This window comes from Anneissia japonica, unplaced genomic scaffold (genome assembly GCF_011630105.1).
Source record: "Anneissia japonica isolate Jap-2015-1 unplaced genomic scaffold, ASM1163010v1 scaffold2191_len329779_cov167, whole genome shotgun sequence".
NCBI lineage: Eukaryota > Metazoa > Echinodermata > Crinoidea > Comatulida > Comatulidae > Anneissia > Anneissia japonica.
In genome coordinates this window covers 31,180-50,150 of record NW_022758203.1, presented here as the reverse complement: position 1 = coordinate 50,150, position 18,971 = coordinate 31,180, and the positions used below count along the sequence as shown (strand labels likewise).

At 34.2% G+C, this 18,971-nt stretch overlaps 2 protein-coding genes across 4 annotated transcripts in view; one reads left to right on the top strand and one right to left on the bottom strand.

Annotated features, from left to right (window-relative positions):
• The window catches only part of LOC117125201 (palmitoyltransferase ZDHHC2-like), a 27,703-nt gene extending 21,506 nt beyond the window's left edge, over positions 1 to 6,197 (top strand). For 2 of the 3 annotated variants that reach the window (XM_033271634.1, XM_033271633.1), the window contains exons 10-11: positions 2,459 to 2,557; positions 4,745 to 6,197. In XM_033271634.1, the coding sequence (XP_033127525.1) occupies positions 2,459 to 2,557; positions 4,745 to 4,785 (140 nt within the window). In that variant the 3' untranslated portion in view covers positions 4,786 to 6,197. The remainder of the gene's footprint in view (positions 1 to 2,458; positions 2,558 to 4,744) is intronic. The other variant, XM_033271635.1, reaches the window with a different exon arrangement.
• Positions 6,198 to 10,624: 4,427 nt separating this feature from the next.
• Positions 10,625 to 18,092, bottom strand: LOC117125200. Its single transcript, XM_033271632.1, has 5 exons — positions 17,952 to 18,092; positions 16,417 to 16,483; positions 15,358 to 15,423; positions 14,631 to 14,707; positions 10,625 to 13,294 (listed from the first exon to the last, which is right to left on the bottom strand). The coding sequence occupies exons 1-5, from the start codon at positions 18,027 to 18,029 to the stop codon at positions 10,913 to 10,915; spliced, it is 2,670 nt and encodes an 889-aa protein (XP_033127523.1). The 5' UTR covers positions 18,030 to 18,092; the 3' UTR covers positions 10,625 to 10,912.
• Between the last annotated feature and the right edge of the window lie 879 nt (positions 18,093 to 18,971).

Below are 18,971 nucleotides of genomic sequence, written 5' to 3'. Positions count from 1 at the left end.
ATGTGCCTATATATGGTCATGATGTGATGTCATCATGACCACTTCAAATTTCCATGTTTCAAAGATGGTCTCGAAATGGAGGGTGAACTGTTTTAATAATAAAATTGATTTGCTAGAAAATGATGAAAACCTATTAATACAATTCATTGTGATGCGGAGGATCACAATGTCTATTTTTCTAAAGAAATGTAACTATTCAAAAATGTTAGTGGATTACTGTGTTAATTTGAATTTTTTGCATGTGTTTTAATTTTCATTTGGCATATTTAAAATATATAGAAAATAACAAAACATGAAGGAATAGATAGTTTTCGCCACACGATGTCAACCTTAACGTTAACAGATGACGGCATCATTTATTCATCTTGCGCTGCGGAGTACGTAAACTTCAGGATTTTACGTGCTTGATGTACGTTCGTTTAGGGTTTGCGCGTTTGTATTTCGATTTGTTTACAAAAAGGGGCGGAGCTATCGCGTTGGATGTTGGGTACTAACGTTAAGGTTAAGGTTGTGTGGTGAAAACTACCTAATATTGAATCTAACAGTCATAAAACATGGAGAGGGAGGTACTAGAATTTCAGAATATTTGTTTCATTCTAATTTTCAAGTGGACTGGGAGTTAATGACTTAAGTATGAAGCTCTGTCCACACTGTCAAATTTTCTATGACAAAAAAAACTGTTTTATGCCCATATATAGTCATGATGTGCCCATATATTCTAGTCATGATGTGTCTATATATGGTCATGATGTGCCCATACAGTATGTAGTCATGATGTGCCAATATATAGTCATGATGTGCCCATATATAGTCATGATGTGCCCATATATAGTCATGATGTGACTATATATAGTCATGATGAGATGTCATCATGACCATATTTATGCATTTCACATGTCAAATAAAATTTGAAAATCGGGACAGGGTTTATTATAGACAAATCCAAGAAGAATGGCACCCTCTGTTGTTGACACCATTCCTGGGGATTCCCTACACTTAAAATGTGAATGCAGCTATAAACACAGTACCATTGAGAAATCCGGCTTTTTATTTTGCAGCTGAATAATGCTGTCAGTCTTCAAACCAAAAATTTATCAAAGTTATGTATATTTCGTGTATTTAGACATCTTCCTACTTCGGAAATGCCACCCCAGTAATGACTTCGACAAAAAAGGGCAACGTTCAAAAAAGTTCTTGAATTCGTCTATTAAGCAATTCAATTTATTAAGCCTTGTCTAGACTACCAAATTTTATATGACATAAACATATGACATGCCTAGTATGGTCATGATGGCATCACAGCGTGACCATATATAGGCACATCATGACTATATATGGGCACATCATGACCATATATAGGCACATCGTGACTATATTTGGGTACATCATGATCATATATAGGACATTCATGACTCTATATGCTCCTATATATGGGCATACAACAGTTTTTTTGTCAAAGAAAATTTGATAGTCTGGACAGAGCTCTTAACATTCTTTGGGTGAATTTCTTTTTATATCTTTCACAAACAGGCAAAAACAAAAAATATTTTACTTGATAATATTTACTTGATAACTTAAAAATAGATTTTAAATAAATATTTTTTTGGCTGTTAGCACACTTTATTGCCATAAAAAAAATATTAAAATTTGCTCCTTTGACTCACAATATATAATTTTTTTTTTTTTAATTTATTTATTTATTAATTTATTTTTATTTATACTAAACTCTATATATTACATTCTTTATATGACTAGGTGGTAGGAGTGCGCCCTCTATTATTGTTTACTTCATACACTCGCAATTCTTTATTCATCAATAAACATTTTATTTGTATTTTCTTCTGTCTAGATTCTTTTAGGAAAAATTATGTTGCCAAATATCAAAATAAATTTGTATTTTTTATTCTTATCTAAAGCTTTTTTTAAAATAAAATTAGTCTAATAGAGATTATGAAACAGACTTTCCTTATAGGAGAATAAACACTATATTTATTTGAATAAACGCCCTGGGGTACTTATTGTTGAGAAAGGTTTTTGGGGGGCATTTATTCAAGGGAGGCATATATTTTTTAAACATGTAAAATGGATATAAAATCTAAAAAAAAACTCTCCTTAATTTCACTGTAAATGTGGAACTACAACCCATAATTACTGTCAAAATGTGTTGTTGCGTGATCATAAAGACTTATTGATTCCGACCAGGTTAGAAAAAATGTAATTTTACTGCAGTTGAACATTAATAGAATGTGTTGAGAATGATGTTGATTTTTAATTAGATTTGTGTTTAGGAGGATGCCTCATCTGGGTGTTTTTTATTGAGGGAACTGTTTATTCTAAATGGGGCTCTAGACGGGGCGTTTTTTCAATATTTAAAGTGAGGCGTTTATTGTATAAGTATGGTAGTTTTTTTTGTTTTTTTTTAAATATTTATCATGATAGTTTTCTTCCTTTTGTTTAGGAAAGGGTAACAACTTGCATGCAAGTATACAGGAAAGCATCAACTACAGTACAATCACCGAATCCGATAAAGCCCCTTTAACAGAAGCAGCTCAGCCAAGTATGCTATAACCTTCTTCCTGAGTGGCTAGTTATCTAATACTATAGCTCCACCCACTTTTAGTTTAGCCACACCCACTGGCCTTGATAATTATGTAATTAATTTCTCAGGATTTGACAATCTCATTGAAGTATCAAGATTAAATTATATATATTTAATAAACTTAGATATTATGAAGAAAATTCAGATTTAAAAAAAAATTGCAATAGATTACCTGATATATAATAAAAATATGATTTCAAAATAGTTATTGGATCTCAAATCCTGACAAAAATTGTAACTTCCTTCCACACGTGGCTGTGAAATTTTTGTTGTTTTGTTTACTTTTCGCATGAACATATTCTCAGTTATTACACCACGAACTGTCCGAATCTCTGTTTAAGTTTGATGTTACAAATTGCTATGATTTGCTCATATCTGGGTGTGGTATGACATCATTATGCCCATATATGGGTGTGAGGTGACATTACCATACCTTTATATGGGCATGTTGTGATATCATCATACACATTTGCAACATAAAATTTGAATGTGTGGGCAGAGATAAATGGGTTCTATGTTATATATCCAGGCATACACTATTAGATTTTTGTCTGATAGACTGCAAAAGACAATATTTCATCAGATTTTGATAGCGCATGCTTGCTTTAGAATTGTGATTTCAAACAAATCATGTATCTTTACAAGTGTGTTGGATGTTTGACATTGTTGTACTTATTAAATAATGTTTGATCAAACTTTTCTAGTCTGACAGACAAAAATCTGATAGTGTGTCATTGGCTGTAGTTTGTGGCTCTGTATTCATTGATATGTGATGTTTGTATTGTCCATATAAATTATGTTCATCTACTATTTTAACATTTAACGTAATCAAATCCTAACATTCTTTATTTTCTGTTACAACTTAGACCCTTTTTCATACACCCTTCTTAAGTAAACGCTTTCTTTGCTGCTATGCAATGGAAATATATCTTTTTTAACGCTACAGCCTATCACTATTCAGGGGACAACACCATGGGCACACACAGGGGAATTAAAATTGCTGCAGGGATGAAATGTGTTGCGAGTCCACAAATTCAGAAATTAATTTTTTTTTTCAAACTCATAAGAGCCAAATGCAAAGAAATGTCTGTGTTCACCAGTTATTATAATATAGTTCATTTTTTTATACTTCACTACTAACATATTATGTTATATTTCCTAAATTGATTTCATTATGTTTATAGTTATAGTTTACATTTCCCATCAAACATTTATCTCTTGTGCTACAGAAGGTAAAATCACCACTAACAATAACATCAATATCCTAAATGTTTATCTAACTTTTGTCGCATAATTATTTTATTCTTACCATATGCTATTAAGAAGTAGATAGTAGAAGTTTTATAATTCTAGCCATGAAGATAACTAATTTTGAACCTATTGTAGCTATTGTAGGTTATACCATACTTGGTATATGGTAGTATCTATTGATGTCATATCTTGGTATGGTAACCTAGCTGGTGGGTTAGTTAACTGTTGTGGTACTTAACTGGAATGGTTATTGTTGAATTAAACCCATATGGTGTGCCATCTAACCAGCATTGTAGTATTTAACTGATGCGGTAGTGGTACCACACCGGCTCCATACTGTCTCGATACCAAACTGGTGTGGTATTCAATTGTGGTACCTTATACTTTAGTATTTTTTTTTTACTGACGTGGTACCTAGTTTATTATGGTGCATAATTATTATGGTTTATAACAGTTTATATACCTAAACTGGTATTATATTGAACTTTTGTGGTACCTAAACTTGTATTTTACCAAACCGTAAATGGTGTAGTTGCTAACTGGTTAATAACATTATAACGTACAGTAACTGGCACCTAACTATTGTTCAATAGAGAACAGACAACTTACACTTTCCTCTCAACCCTCACCCATTTATTACTGAAATATTCCTTCTGATTTCAACATTTTTTCAGTGCCTTATCTTTGATGAATGTTAGGCATTTGCATGTAACCTTTCATGGTAAATTATTGTTAGTGTGTGCATGTTTAATAAGGACTAAGCCTCATTATGCAAATATTTACCAATTATGCAAATATCTACCATTATGTAAATATGTTATCATCACTATGAATATATAATTAGTTCTTAAAATATTTGTAATATTGTAGTATTGTTTTTTTTTATTTTTTCAGGTGGAACTGTAAACTATGCGATTGAAAATGAAACAAAGTAATAGATCCGAACAGAGAATGCATTATAGTTTATACACATGTTAAAATGATAAAGTAAAGATATTGTTGTATGCGTTTACATGATACAGTAACATCCGATCAACACCTCGGCTTGGCATTGGTATATATCATGCAGAAGGGAGATGAATGCACATGTAAACACCATGTACCGTGTGTGTAAATGCCAAACATATGTGTTAATACCACGTGTTAAAACCATGTGTGTAAGTACCACATGTAAATACCATGTGTTTATATAGTGTGTGGGTAAATATCACATGTCTAAATACTGCATGTTGATACACTGTGCGGGTAAATGTCACATGATATTTTAAATACCACATGTGTAAATACAACACTTGTAAATATGTGTGTACACTTGGTAGACACCATATGTATACATATCATGCATGTAAATATTATGTGTGTAAAAAACTATGCGTGTGTATACCACGTGCAAACGATGACATAGAGACAATTGAATGTATTGCCCATCTATAAACTGACCAATGTATTAATACAACACATGTAGATTTGTAGTGTAGAGACTGGACCAAATTTTTAAAAATTCCCATTTTTATTCTAGCGTTTTGGAATAGTTTACTGGCATTCTAACCAACATTATTCAGCATTACGCAACTCACAGTCACCATAGCTATATCTGTAGAATCGCTGCACCGTGCATGATTGTTTACTCATTTTAGGTCATGTGACTCCGATAGCTACAGTAGATCGGCCTATTATAGACAGAAATCATGAAAGAATAAAAAAAAATTGTATAAGGCCAGGAAAACTAAGCTTTAAATTTGCTCAAGCCCGACAGACCTAAAATCTTGAAACCTAGTGTCCATTTTTTTTAAAGGGATTAACCCAAAGATGGTGTTGAAAGACTTATGTGATGTTTGAAAAGGGACTTTTTCAAGATCTGATTAATTAAATTGATACGTTACCCATTCTACCTGTGGCCTATCTAGGGGGTGTGTGGGGGATGGACACCCCCTAAAAAAACTTGTTTCTCTACCAAAAAAATTTACCTCATATCACTATATTTTGGGAGCTAGTTCTCCCTCGCTTAATCATTGATCTCCCACTTAACCTTCAATTCCCCCCCCCTCCCCCTTCAATCAGACTTCCTATTTCAAGATTCCTAGATACACCAGTGCATTCACCTAAGTGATGGCTGCCCCTAAACCATATGGCCTAAACCTGTAGTACAACAAAAATCACTGGTTAAACGAAAGAAAATTATCAATTGACCAAAACTGATTTCTCACCATTACAGTAATGTGTTGGCCAAGTTAACATATTTTTTTTTTAATTTTTGGCCTACCGGTCATCAACATGTGTAGTACTTTATTGATAACAAAAAATCCAATCAGTCCTGCATTATGGCCTAAGAAGTGTAAAAATATAAATGAATGCTGATATATGAGGCATGTTGTGGCAAAATGGCTAAGTTGTAGCACAAATTGAAATTCAAGTTATTGGTATTTTCAGATACCTGAGTATGTGTTCTTTAAAATGAGTGGTCATTCATTCACATTTGACATTTCAAGCCTAAGTTATTAGAAAGTGAAAGTACAGCACTCTTAGATTTTGAGTAATTGCCTTTCAAAGTTATTTGTGCTTACGTTGTTTAATAGTATGAACTATGAAAATAACGTTAAATAAACAATTTGTTGACCACTTCCAGAACTAATACTTTTGGACATGATAAGACATTAAACTGTTGATCTATAGTGAAAAACAAATTTGGATTTATAGGCAATTTTTTGAGCTCCCATATTTTATAGCTCATTTACTCATACTGGACTGTGCGACAACTTAACCATTTCGCCACGACATGCCTCATATGTGGTGTATTATCTCCCCCAAAAAAGGTTGCGATTTCCCATTGAGGAAAAAACAATTACACATAGACAGAGACATAGACACTCATGCAATTAAAAATTCGCCAGTTTACTTTTTTTGTCAGCTGACCCCTTTCTGCCTCCACCTAACCTTATGATCCCCCTAACATCAATACCCCACTGTTTGGAACTAGGTATCAAAGTTTCTATGTGAACACAAACAAATGAGTTGTAATATATACAGTATGCATTTTATATATATATATATATATTGACCATGATAAACTTGTATGGAAATTTAATTATAAGTATTTTAATGTTATTTAAAAATCACAAAGTTTATTACAGTATATGCGGAGAATGGTGTATTATTATTATTTATTCACTTAGATAATTTTTGGGTTTGCACTCTTTTAATTTAAAGAAATTGTGTAATTAATGATGTAGTAATTAAAAAAGTAAATAAATTTAAAAATACTAAGGACATAAAGTAGTTAAAATGAAGGTTTTTCAACAATTGTATATTTTCTAGTGTTGATTGTGTTTTCTGTTTTTGTCTATTATAAAAACCCTTATTATAGACCTTTGGTGCCCCAGAAGGAAGAAGACCACTTTCCAAGCTTTGATTGATTTGATATCCTAGTATTATGCCTAGGTCTATAGTAAAATTTGTAAAAGTTGCCAACTGGCTGGCAATAATTTTTAAATGAGCTTGATCCAAACATTTTTTTGGCCTAATTTAAATTTAAAAAAAAAACAATAGTTTGATCATCTGCGCTTTCTGAGGCTTGTCTATCTTTCTTGCCAGATGCGGATCCATTAGGGGGGGTGGGGACTTAGTGGAGACACGTTCAAATTTCAATGCATATCATTGTTATGTATTGAAATAGCCCTCTCACTTATCTGTTCTGAAAATTGTGTTCCCCCGTTTGAAAAATTCTGGATCCGCCCCTGCTTGCCTATTCTATTTCACAGCTAGGAAGGTTTTGTTGCAAGGGGATATGTAGTTTGGTATACTAGAGAGATGTTTTAAAAAAATGGTGTTTGGCCAGAGGAGGATCCCCATCCCCCCACGTTTGAAAAATTCTGGATCTCCCCGTGTTTGTCTAAGCCACAAAATTCTGTCTGTCGATCAGTCCATCTTATGCACTATTGCAACTTGCATTTAAGCTGAAACAAGAATTCTGCAACAATACAATTAAACCGAGTTCCGAAGAGCTCTATAGTTTATTACTCACAGTGGCTACTACCCAGATTAATCACATGAGCTACAGTAATACTGTCCTCTAATTATTAGAAGGTGGAAATAATATAGAGCTTTAGCTTTCCACATTTATCCCACCAGTTAACTTCATCCTACTCTCATTTTTGAGGAATATCATTTTACTCAAGTACATATATTTTTTGTCTTTTTTAATGTATTTTATGGCCTTTTTTGTTACTAGTATATTATTAGTTCCTTTAAGTGTTAAGCCAGTCACACACTGCTCCCCCTCCCCTCAGTGTGACGAAGTGCAAGTAAGAAATTTTTAATGAAAGTCTGTTCAGACTGCGACCAACAATCAGTAGAGGCATCGCCGAATGCTGACAGCAGAGATGGATTCCAGGGCCCTCGAACGCACATTCGTACATTGATAAACCCATCAAACAATATAGTGTTAAACTTACAAAGCCCTTATTGTCAATATTTCTATTATTTATGCATTCTTTATACTGTGTAACATGTTTATAGATTAAATAATTATAATTATCGATGATTAATTTGGCGAGATTATTTTTTTATGCCTTGTTTTGATAATGTAAACAGTTTAGTAACGGGATGGTTAAATATTTTGAATTTATATAATTAGGAAGGAATGTACATATCAAGGCAGCGAGGGCGTAGTAATAGAAATAAAGAAAATTACTTGGCCAAAAATAAAATTTAATTATTTAAAAATGATAATTATTGGCGGGCGGCAAGTTTCGCTTAACAAGGTGTATAAAAAACACTCGCCTTTATGTATCATGTAATTTGAATTTTATTTAAAATTATACTGCCTTGGATCTATTAAACTTTATAATATTTGAATTGCTATTGTATATTTAACTTTTGAGGAAATTTTTTTTTTTAAATTTCTCCTCAGACCATTGGGGAAAACTGTAGTTGTTTTATAAATTATGTGTTTGTAAATTCAAGTATTTTTTATTTAACTTAATAACATGATTAAACACCAATACCTTATGATTTTACACATTTCTTCATCTTTATATGTATATTTAGTTATTGTTGGTTGATTTACATAACTACTTGTCTGTATAGTGTAAAAGTATATAAAGTGTATTCAAATTGTCTGAATAAAATAGAAAATAGGTTGAAAATGAAGAAATTGAATATCTTGGGTAGCATTTGTCACTGAACTCTGATAAAGTAGGTGAAAAGTAGAACATTCAAAAAAATATGATACATTACAGTACTTTCACACTTCAAGTGTGTGGTAGTCAGTGGCGTAGCTATCTCCGAAAAGCGGGGGCCCCCTGGCGCCACCCCTGTTTCTTACTATTGAAACTGCATTACGATGTTCGAAACTTTGTATACAACTTCACCATTACCCTTATTTGTAAGGCTGTTTATCGCATACAGCTTAGTATTCTTATTCTCTAAATTTATCTTGTATTGTTTTAACTCGCTACTGAATTTTGTGTGCTTTCGCATCAGCAAATAAGTTAATAACATGATCAAAGTTTGCAATGTTGTCTGCTTCATCACGCTCAATACTAAGTAGTGCCAAAGCAGATAGTCTCGCTTTTCCCATCGTGGCTCTGAGATATGGCAGGATGAGCGATTTTTTTTGGACTTTACTTCCGTGTTGAGCTAGCTTTTGACGTGCACTTTACATTGTCGATCAAGCCTGCTTATGCTGTTTCCGTGGCAAGACCTCTCTAGGCCTAGCCTATTTTTGCTTTATGCTTACGAGCTAAAAATACCTTAATTAAAGCTTAAGTTTAATGAAATTACTTCATATGGCTGAAGACATATTTGGAGTTTGAATTGAGGGGTTTTTAAAGGTGAGTAATTTCTTAAGTTATGAAACTGACCACCGTTTTAATTGCGTTAGACTAGCCTACTAGTACTAGGTAGGCTATTGTTGTGATCTTTTTAGCTTGGCTATGCCTAGGGACTAGCCTAGGCCTGGACAGTGAAATGTTTAGATTTTAACTGCATACCCTATCTCCTGTCTCTTATACACATCTAGATGTGTATAAGAGACAGACTACATTCAGATTCTTATTATTTACTGGAAAATATTCATGCCCGACGACATACATCAATTTCGTTGTTTTTCTAAAAAATGCTTATATTTTTACTTTTTCTCCCTTTTCAGCTCCCCCCCCCCCGGGGCCGTGTCCCCTAGCTACGCCACTGGTGACATTCACCTTGAATCAGTAACAGCGCCATAAATTTTCCAACAAGTGGTCCAAATTCACCTCATTCCAATCGGGCTTGGAGAAAATTTTAAGAATAATTTTCACATTCCAGATTATAAACATCAAAGGCAGATTCAAAATTTTAGTACGAGAGTTCTGTTTTCAGCCATCAAAAAGTGCCATAAACAAACTTTTGTAACCTCAGTCCCAGCCATGGTTGGGCTGAGGGAGTCTGGATTCCCTAACTTCTTCCTGAAAGTGGTTGCCCAATGGGAGGTGGCAGTGTAGCTTTGAAGAGTATGAGAAAACCTGAAAGCTATTCCCTCCAACGCCAGTGCTCAGATACTCCAGACACAATACATTTCATTCTATCCTCAGTCACGCATCTCACAAACACAATCTGAAATCATTAGTGAATTATGAAGAATCTACATAGTTCCAATAGCAGCTTTGCCGATTCCAGTCTGTTGGAAGCGATTTGGCCGGATTTCAAATTTCCGACTCAACAATTTCAATTCCCAGTTTGCTATTAGTGCCTTAATGCAAACCTCCCCTTTATCAATATTGAAACTTGAACACTAACTACTTTACATTTCAATCTTTATTTTGTAATTCCACAATAATCTATTATTAAAATACATACAAAAAATTCAAAATGTGTTAGCAGAAATTTCATCAAAATATTTAAAATACTAAATTTACAAACTTATACAATTTAGGAGATTAAAATCTTAGATATTTGACAATATAATATAAATTCTTATCTTAAGCTCAGTTCATGCATGTGATTTGCCCATATATGGGGATGTCATAGCACACCCATATATGGGCAGATAATTGTCGATAAAGCTTTACAACAATATATACCCTATCAGCTAAATGAGCAGTTAAAGCAGAATGGTTTGTTACATATTCCACTACCCATACAACAGAAGGAACTAGATAAATTGTGTTTACTGGTCGTAGTGTTACTGACATCCTGTTTTCTGGATGTTTGAATACATGTGGTGTTCCCTTTGGAGCTCTTTTGGATTTCCATAGAATCAGGTATTCCAATTCCTTTGCCTACATTTTCTGAATTGGAACTTGTGTCTTGCAGTCTTGATAAATGATAGCGTTTAGAAACTGAACTTGGTCGTGATTTCCTAGGGGTGGATGTCCGGATATTAGGAGGGGGTGATGTCTTGACAGTGGGAGAGGTAAATGAACGTATATTGGAAGGGTTGTTGTTGCTGGTATCCCCGCCACGGTTGGCAGACACTTCCTTTTGAACGCAACAATTATCCTGTTTTAATCTTTTATGTGGTGAACAGAGTTTTTGTACCACAGTGTGATCAGCAGTTGATTCTTTAAGAACTGATGCCAGGCGACGTACTGGACTGCTTTGAGGAATAGCAGACAAGGAACTTATATTGCTGATGTTATCCATGTAAATGCTGGACTCATCTGGGTATTTGTTAACAATCCATGCATGTTTATCCATTCCATCTATTTCTTGTGTGGTGTTATTATTAAGTTTTCTACATTCGGTTTTAGACTTCTTTTCTTTCAAATGATCTCTCATCCACCAAGCATCATTCTTGTGGATATTTGCATCTGCCTTTATGTCTTTTCTAGCCTGATTCATTTCTTCGGTAGAGTTTGCAACAACTTTGATAGCTATGTTGTCTCTTTTGTTATGTTTCCTGAAGTTACTTTTCTGTGATGCATGTGACTGCTGCTTGCTACTTGTGAATTGTTTCTGTTCTCGCGGATTTTTAGAGGCCATGTGTAGAACACTTTGCTTATTTATTTTCATGTGTTGCACCTGCGAATGGGTTGATACACAGCTGTTAATTCCACAGACTGACGGTTTCTCAGAAGTGTCATCATCGTCCGACACAGCAAGTGGGACAATATCATCATCATTATCGCCAACTTCATCATCAGATTGTTTTTCAAGTCTATCTCTTTTAAAATAGTTATTGATCATTAAATTTTGATTGAAAGTCTGTCTGTAATCTTTTCTTTCATACCCATTTCTTTGACCCTTGATATCATTTGGCGATCTTAAATTCAAGTGTCCAAAGGGAGAAACCAGCAAACTAGGATTGCTGGTAAGGTGATTTTCAGGCAGAAGGTGTGAGGTGTTATCTTTTTCCATCTGGTCTATGGAAGAACAGTCGCGTCTGCTTGGTGGAGTACTTGGTGTTTTATTTTGAATAGCAGTGTCTACTTCCATTGACTTTTCTTCCCTTGAATCATAATGAGGGTGTAATTTTCTTCTTTGATTGCATTTTATTTTTTGTATTTTTTGAGGTGAAAAAAAGAAATGCTTCCTTGAGGAACTCCCCAAGGCAGCTCTAGCATTATTCTGTTGTACAAGTACATCAAGTGGTGAGTTCAAAAATTGGAGGAGCTCTTCAGTCGTACAGCCTGGAGATGCTGGGCTAGTTAAAACTGGATTAAAGTACAGCTTAGCTCTTGGGGTCTGAAGCCTCACACCTGTATATACAGGAGTGGTAGGGATGTCAATTGACCTTTCAGCTTTTGGCACATTCAGTGATGCTAAATCCTGATCATTATTTGGATGTTGTACAGAAGGTTTACTTGGAGTAGACTTCAGCTTTTCTTCACTTTGATGGCTTTTTTTACAGTCAACGTTAAATTTTGTCACACTGTTTGGCAAATTGATTGTTGATTGTTCAAACTCATCATCTTGAGGTTCAGAATGAGAGCGCTTTGGTGAAATTAAATTTGGTTTTTCAGAAACTGAGCTAAATACCTTGGTACTATGATCAATGTTGTATGTCATGTTCATAACACTCTTAGGATCTCCAAGCCTATTGATATCTTTAACACAAGAACCACTGCCTCTCCATAAGGTAGAAGTCAAAGGTATCTTTACAGAACTGTTTTTGAAGGTTTCAACATCACTGTCCTCATCCACACTAGTCATCCCTGACGATTCATCCTCCGACGATGTCTCTGAACCTTCAAGTATTAACGATTGTACTTTCTCCACAAATCTAATCGACTCTGATAATATTGATGGAACTTCGCCAACCCGCTTGTCAAGATCATAACTAGAAAGCGAGACTTTTTCTCTTTTTTCTGTGCAATGCCTTTTATAGTAGTTATTTCCCTTGTATTTTTTATAAGTGTACGGATACTTTCTTTCAACTCCATTGCTCTTCCAGCACCTCTTTCTTTGTGTAGAGTGGTGTGATGGTCCACTGCCATCGGAATCTGTGTCACTTCCCTCAGAAGTATCCTAAAAGTATGAAAAATACAATCAATTAAAAGACAAATTTTTAAATATAAAAATATCTACACTTCTAAGATAGACAATGAATATACAGTTGAGGCCAGAATAATTTAATAGTAGCTTACAATGTTATTAAAGCCCCATTCCTGGCAAAATTTCACTAAAAAAGCTTTTTTTAGAAAAAATGCATGCATATACTCTAATTATCATAAAGCATGGAAAAATATTTGTATAAATTTTAGTTTTACGCAAAAAGATAAAAAAAAAAAAAGAAAAGAAATAAAGACTATTTCTCATGGAAGATTACCATTTTCTCAACGAAATTCTTCAATACTAGGCAAATTCAAAGGATCGCATCTGCTGGAATGCTTTTGCTTTTGTGTGTACTTTATACAGTCAATAAAGTGTGCCCTCTCTAATGAGATTAGTTTTTGTACTTCGCATCTCGCACACTGCGGTTGATCGAGTATACCTGAGACTTATTTAACAAATTTGAAATAATTCCAATGAAATATCATTATTTCACAAATGTCAATACTAGCAACGGAAAATATCATGTCGGCCGTTTTTATGTCTGATAACAAAACCTAAATCGAGGTAAGGCTAGGCTTTTCAGTCTTATTTTACATTTTTTACATGTGTAGGAATGTATAAATTCAGTTAAACTAGCAATTTTGTATTATATATTTTAATCTATATAAAAAACTGAAAATTTGCCAGGAATGGGGCTTCAAGTAAAAAAAAACTATAATAACAAGAATAATTTTATTTCATTTGTTTATTTAGTAATAGTGTCCTAAAAGCAGCAAAGCTATCATGATACAGGTCAAAGGCCAATAAAACAAACAAAACATGTTGACTAATATTTAATCAATAAACCACTCTATTATTATTTATTTATTAAGAAGGGTTTTTTAGTGGTGTTTATTCAAGGGAGGAATTTATTTGAGAGAGACATTTGTTTTTAGGGTGTAAAATGGATATTCAAATAAATGCCCCTTAAATTTCACTGAAAATGTGAAATTACAACACATTATTACTGTCAAATGTGTTACTGTATGATCATAAAGACTTATTGATTCCAACCAGGTTAGAAAAATGATGTTGCTTCCATTAGTTTTGTGTGCAGTCACTTAATAGGGGAGCGTTTATTCGAGGGAAAAAATTGAGATAGTTGTTTATTTTATATGGGGCCTTGGAGAGAGCTTCTTTTTGAGGGGGCGTTTATTCAAAGTGGGGAATTTATTCAAATAGATACGGTAGTTATAATAGTAGTACATAGCTTTATGTTTCTTAAGATTTAAATGAGATCTAAACTTAAAATATAATTATTTAATCACACCTCATCACCACTGTCAGAATAGTTTGTGCTTCCAATCGCAGAATCCGTACTCTCCTGTCGGCTTAAGTTATCACTACCTGAACGAAAAACAGTGATCAAGTTAAAACATTTACTATAAAAATACACGGGTAAAGGGTAAAGGAAGGAGAATAACTCCTAACCAGTGGTGTATCTGTAAGACTTGAAATGGGGGTGCTGAAGTGAAGTGGGGAAGGGGGCCTCGATGATCAGTTAAGGAGTGCTAATTTGCAAAATAAGGTGATTTTAGGTGGTTTTTAACTACTTGACTGTGATATTTTGGGGGCTCAATAGGGGGTGCGAGTAATTTTCTTGGTTGGGGGTCCCCTAGATACGACACTGCTCCTAACTCGCAGTGCTATGAGATGTAATTGCATATAGACTTGGAGAGACATGTAGTAGCTTTACATTCATATCATTTCTCAACATCAAGTGTTAAAAGGATCCAGAGCATCAGGGTAACCACTTAATTTTTCAAAAGATGCAATGAATTCTGTAAAGTGCGAACAGATGTGAACACATGACTTCCGTTTTTAAGTCTTTATATGAAATAAACAAACCCTTTGCGAGGTTGGTCCCAGAGCTTATGTTAAGTAGTTGGAATATCTTTGAATTAAATGGTGTAATATAATATAAGCATAATTTTTTTTTAAATATAAAAAAAGAACAATAACACACTGAAATATGTAGAGGTTCAGGGTTGGCATACCTTGTACATCTGATGCTAGTATCGTACATCCAAATGTTGTACCAGCTCGTAGATTTCTCAGTCTACCTACAATGAAATGTTTATAGAAATTCAAGAATTAATGTTTAAAATAAAAGGAGGAAAATAAGGAAGATGTTAAAGAAAAGAAAGTATAATACATACTCCTAGTATTGAAATACACGCCATCGTTCTGAGATTTAATATTTCAAAATTGCAGGTGTGTCATTATCAGGAATGATTCCTGATGTAACATACTTCATGCTGAAATCTCAATATTTTGACATTAATTATGTCATCATTAGGAATCATTCCTGATGATGACATTAATTAATGTCGAAATACTGAATCCCAACACGATAACATGTACAGTATTTCGATACTTGGAGTATGTACAGTATTTCAATAGTTGGAGTATGTACAGTATTTCCGTTCCCTACGTTCATCTGATCTCAATTTAATTTCTGTCCCTCGCACCAACACTAAGACCTTCGGACACAGATCATTTTCATTTGCTGCAGCCACACACTGGAACGCACTACCACTTCACATTAAAAAATCAACATCAATTGCTTTATTTAAAAAATCACTCAAAACGCACTTATTCCAACAATAACATGAAGCGCCACTGGTAATTACTTCGGTTTTTTAAATGGCGCTATATAAATTCTTACCTTATTATTATTATTATTATTTCTTTTGAGATCAATCAGAGAACCTTTTTATGACAGGAACAAAATCTAAAAATAACCATTCTAAAGCATACAATTTAAAGGGACACAGAATTAACTGCCACCCTATTATTTCTGTAAAGGCCATTTTTTTTTTTTCTTTTCTAGTGAAGCAGAACTTGAACTCAATAAATTGGATTTATTTTAATGTAAAAAAAAAAACACTTTGCTACTTACATTTTAGAAAATAAAATCAAGTAGAAAAGATTTATTTTTTCCCACAAATTTATAAATGCCTACATCTATTTTCTCAGCTTCACCCATCCCCGATCTGATGACATTTTTATTCTGCTGCAATAATATAGTTCATGATTTATTATAATATACTTACCATTGTCAGTTATCACATGGAATGCATTGAGGTCTATTTCATCATCATTTGGGAATGGATGATCATACTGAAAAATAAAACAATAGTTTACCATTGAAATTCACACCATGACCGAAGCAACCAGGCTCCAAGACTGTAAAGTAAGGCCTGCACAGGGAATCGCACAAAAATTTGGCCAAAAAATCCATTTTAAGAAAATAAGGGCTGATTTCCGTGATAGAATTTTCGGAAAATTGGGTTTGGCCTGATCTTAATATATAAATAATGTATTATGCAGTTAAGTATTACAAATCTGCGCACCTATTTTCCGCGCAAAATTGAGCTGGTTTTTGAGGTATCATCTGCACATTTAAAAGACTTATACTGTACCTACAGACATTCTGACCCCTAGACCTCTAAACTTGGAAGATGGGAGAATGTGCAGGTGAAAGGCTTCCCCATTTCCACCATTTAGTGAAAAGCACTCTCAACCTCAAACCATTAACATCTTACAGGTAATTTGTAATATCCCTAGGCCTAGGTTTTTATGTTATTTTATGGTCCAACATAAAAGTTAAAATAAATCCAATACATTTTATTAGGCCTATCTAAGCCTAGTTGCAATCTACAGTTGGCCTAGGCTGAGCCTAGAGCCTTAGCTAGAACTCCAGAGCAATTACCAGGGAGTAATAAAGGCCTAAAACCATGTTGGGGGGGAGGGGGATATGACCAGTTGAGCCGCCGACAAGTTGAGCCGCCGGTAATTTCTATGGAACGCCAAGCGCGTCTCTCAGTGAATGTAGCGCGTCTCTCAGTGAATGTAGTGTGTTTCTCAGTGAATGTACAGTAGTCGGCTTGCCGATGTCATCAGTGAATGAACCCCCTGGATACCAGCTACTGTACATATTCATCCCACAGTCTTGTCAGTCGTTGATTTGCTCGTATTGCCGTTCGTGATGTATAATTGTGTAATTGAAAATTAGAATTTTGATATTTTTATGTACTACATTTTTATAAGAAATATATGAAGTTGTATAATTGCAAAATCGTATTAAAAATGTAATTTTATGTACTACATTTTTATAAAAATAAATGAAGTTGTATAATTGCAAAATCGTATTAAAAATGTGTTTATTTACGTTTGGTTTGCGGCGTATTTCAATTAACTTATTCGTTATTTGTACTATTTTCTGGTCAAACAAAGTGGCAAAATACCACCACAAACCAGCCAAACGGTGCCGCAGGCGCAGCGGCAAGTAACTAAGAGTAAGGCTCTCTCAATTCAATTGCCCAGTTGGTAAGCATTTTTGCTGTGGGCCAGACCTATGCCTTTTAGGCCTAGCTAGTGGAGGCCCAAGGCCTTAGGCCTAGCTAGCTAGCCTAGGCCTAACAATGACATTGAACAACTCCTGACCCGGGCTTTATATAATATATAGGGCCTAGGCCTAGCCTATCTAGCCTAGCCTAGCCCTAGCCTAGGCCCCTAGGCTATATTTCTAAATATTATTTTGATTGCAAATACAATATAATGCGAATGTATTCACATGGATACGTACTTTAGCAATAATACTCTCAAAATTATACTCAAGCTTCTTTAACAATCCTTCCCTGTCTTGAGAAAGTGAAGAATTCATACTTGATATTTTGAACGAGGCGCTCGCTCCTTTTGATTTTTCGACACAGCGCCCCCATTAAAAACAGCTGCTTTTTTTTTTTCTTTTTCCCAAAGATTGGTACGGTTTTAAACGTGCGCAATAATTAATTAATATATGCTCACACTGAAGGCTACGGAACGCCGTTACTGCCTTTGGTGGCTCTCTTCCGGTCGGTGCATTTGCTATTCTGCCCTTTTAACATTACGTTCGTTGCTTTTACACTACGTTCGATGCTTTTACATTATATTACGTTCGGTGCTTTTAACATTACGTTCGGTGCTTTTACATTACGTTCAGTGCTTTTACATTACGTTCGGTGCTTTTGCCGCACTTCGGCTCTTTTATCATTTGGTGCTTTTACCTTTCGACCCTTTCATCATTACATACGGTTCTTTTTTATCATTCGGTGCTTTCATGACCTTTGACATCGGGTCAAGTGGGAAAAAAATCAACGGCTGTGGGAATGAGCCTAGTGGAAAATCGCAAGTAACAAAGCATATTCGACATGTGATTATCTTAGTGATAAAATTTATAACAAAATAAAACAAAACAAAAACAAAAAACAACAAAAACGAAAACAAAGATGTCTCAATCAATAAAAACAGTATTAGAAGACCTGGATCTACATTTTCTTGTCCCTAAGTTTGAAAGGGAAAGGGTACGTTCTAGTTTTTTTTCCACATGATTTTGGTGGTATTTTAGGGCAAATAGAAATATAAGATTATCACTATAGACCTAGTATTGAAAACAAAAATAACTAGGGGGACTCTTCTTTATATCCAGATATGAATAAGCAGGCTTATTTAAATAAAAGAAACGTAATTAATTAATTAATTACCGGTAACCAAACGATTCCAAACAAGTCCGATCCCATTTTTGGCTTACATAATAAATAAAAGTTAAACTCAAAATTTATCCCTC

Bases quoted from the DNA above. Each gene is read 5' to 3' on its own strand.
- LOC117125200 (XM_033271632.1), bottom strand. From the start codon at position 18,029: ATGAATTCTTCACTTTCTCAAGACAGGGAAGGATTGTTAAAGAAGCTT. The intron at 15,424-16,416 runs GTAAGTATATTA...ATTTCATTGTAG, and splicing joins CCATGTGATAACTGACAATG to GTAGACTGAGAAATCTACGA. The intron at 13,295-14,630 runs GTGTGATTAAAT...TCATACTTTTAG, and splicing joins ATTCTGACAGTGGTGATGAG to GATACTTCTGAGGGAAGTGA.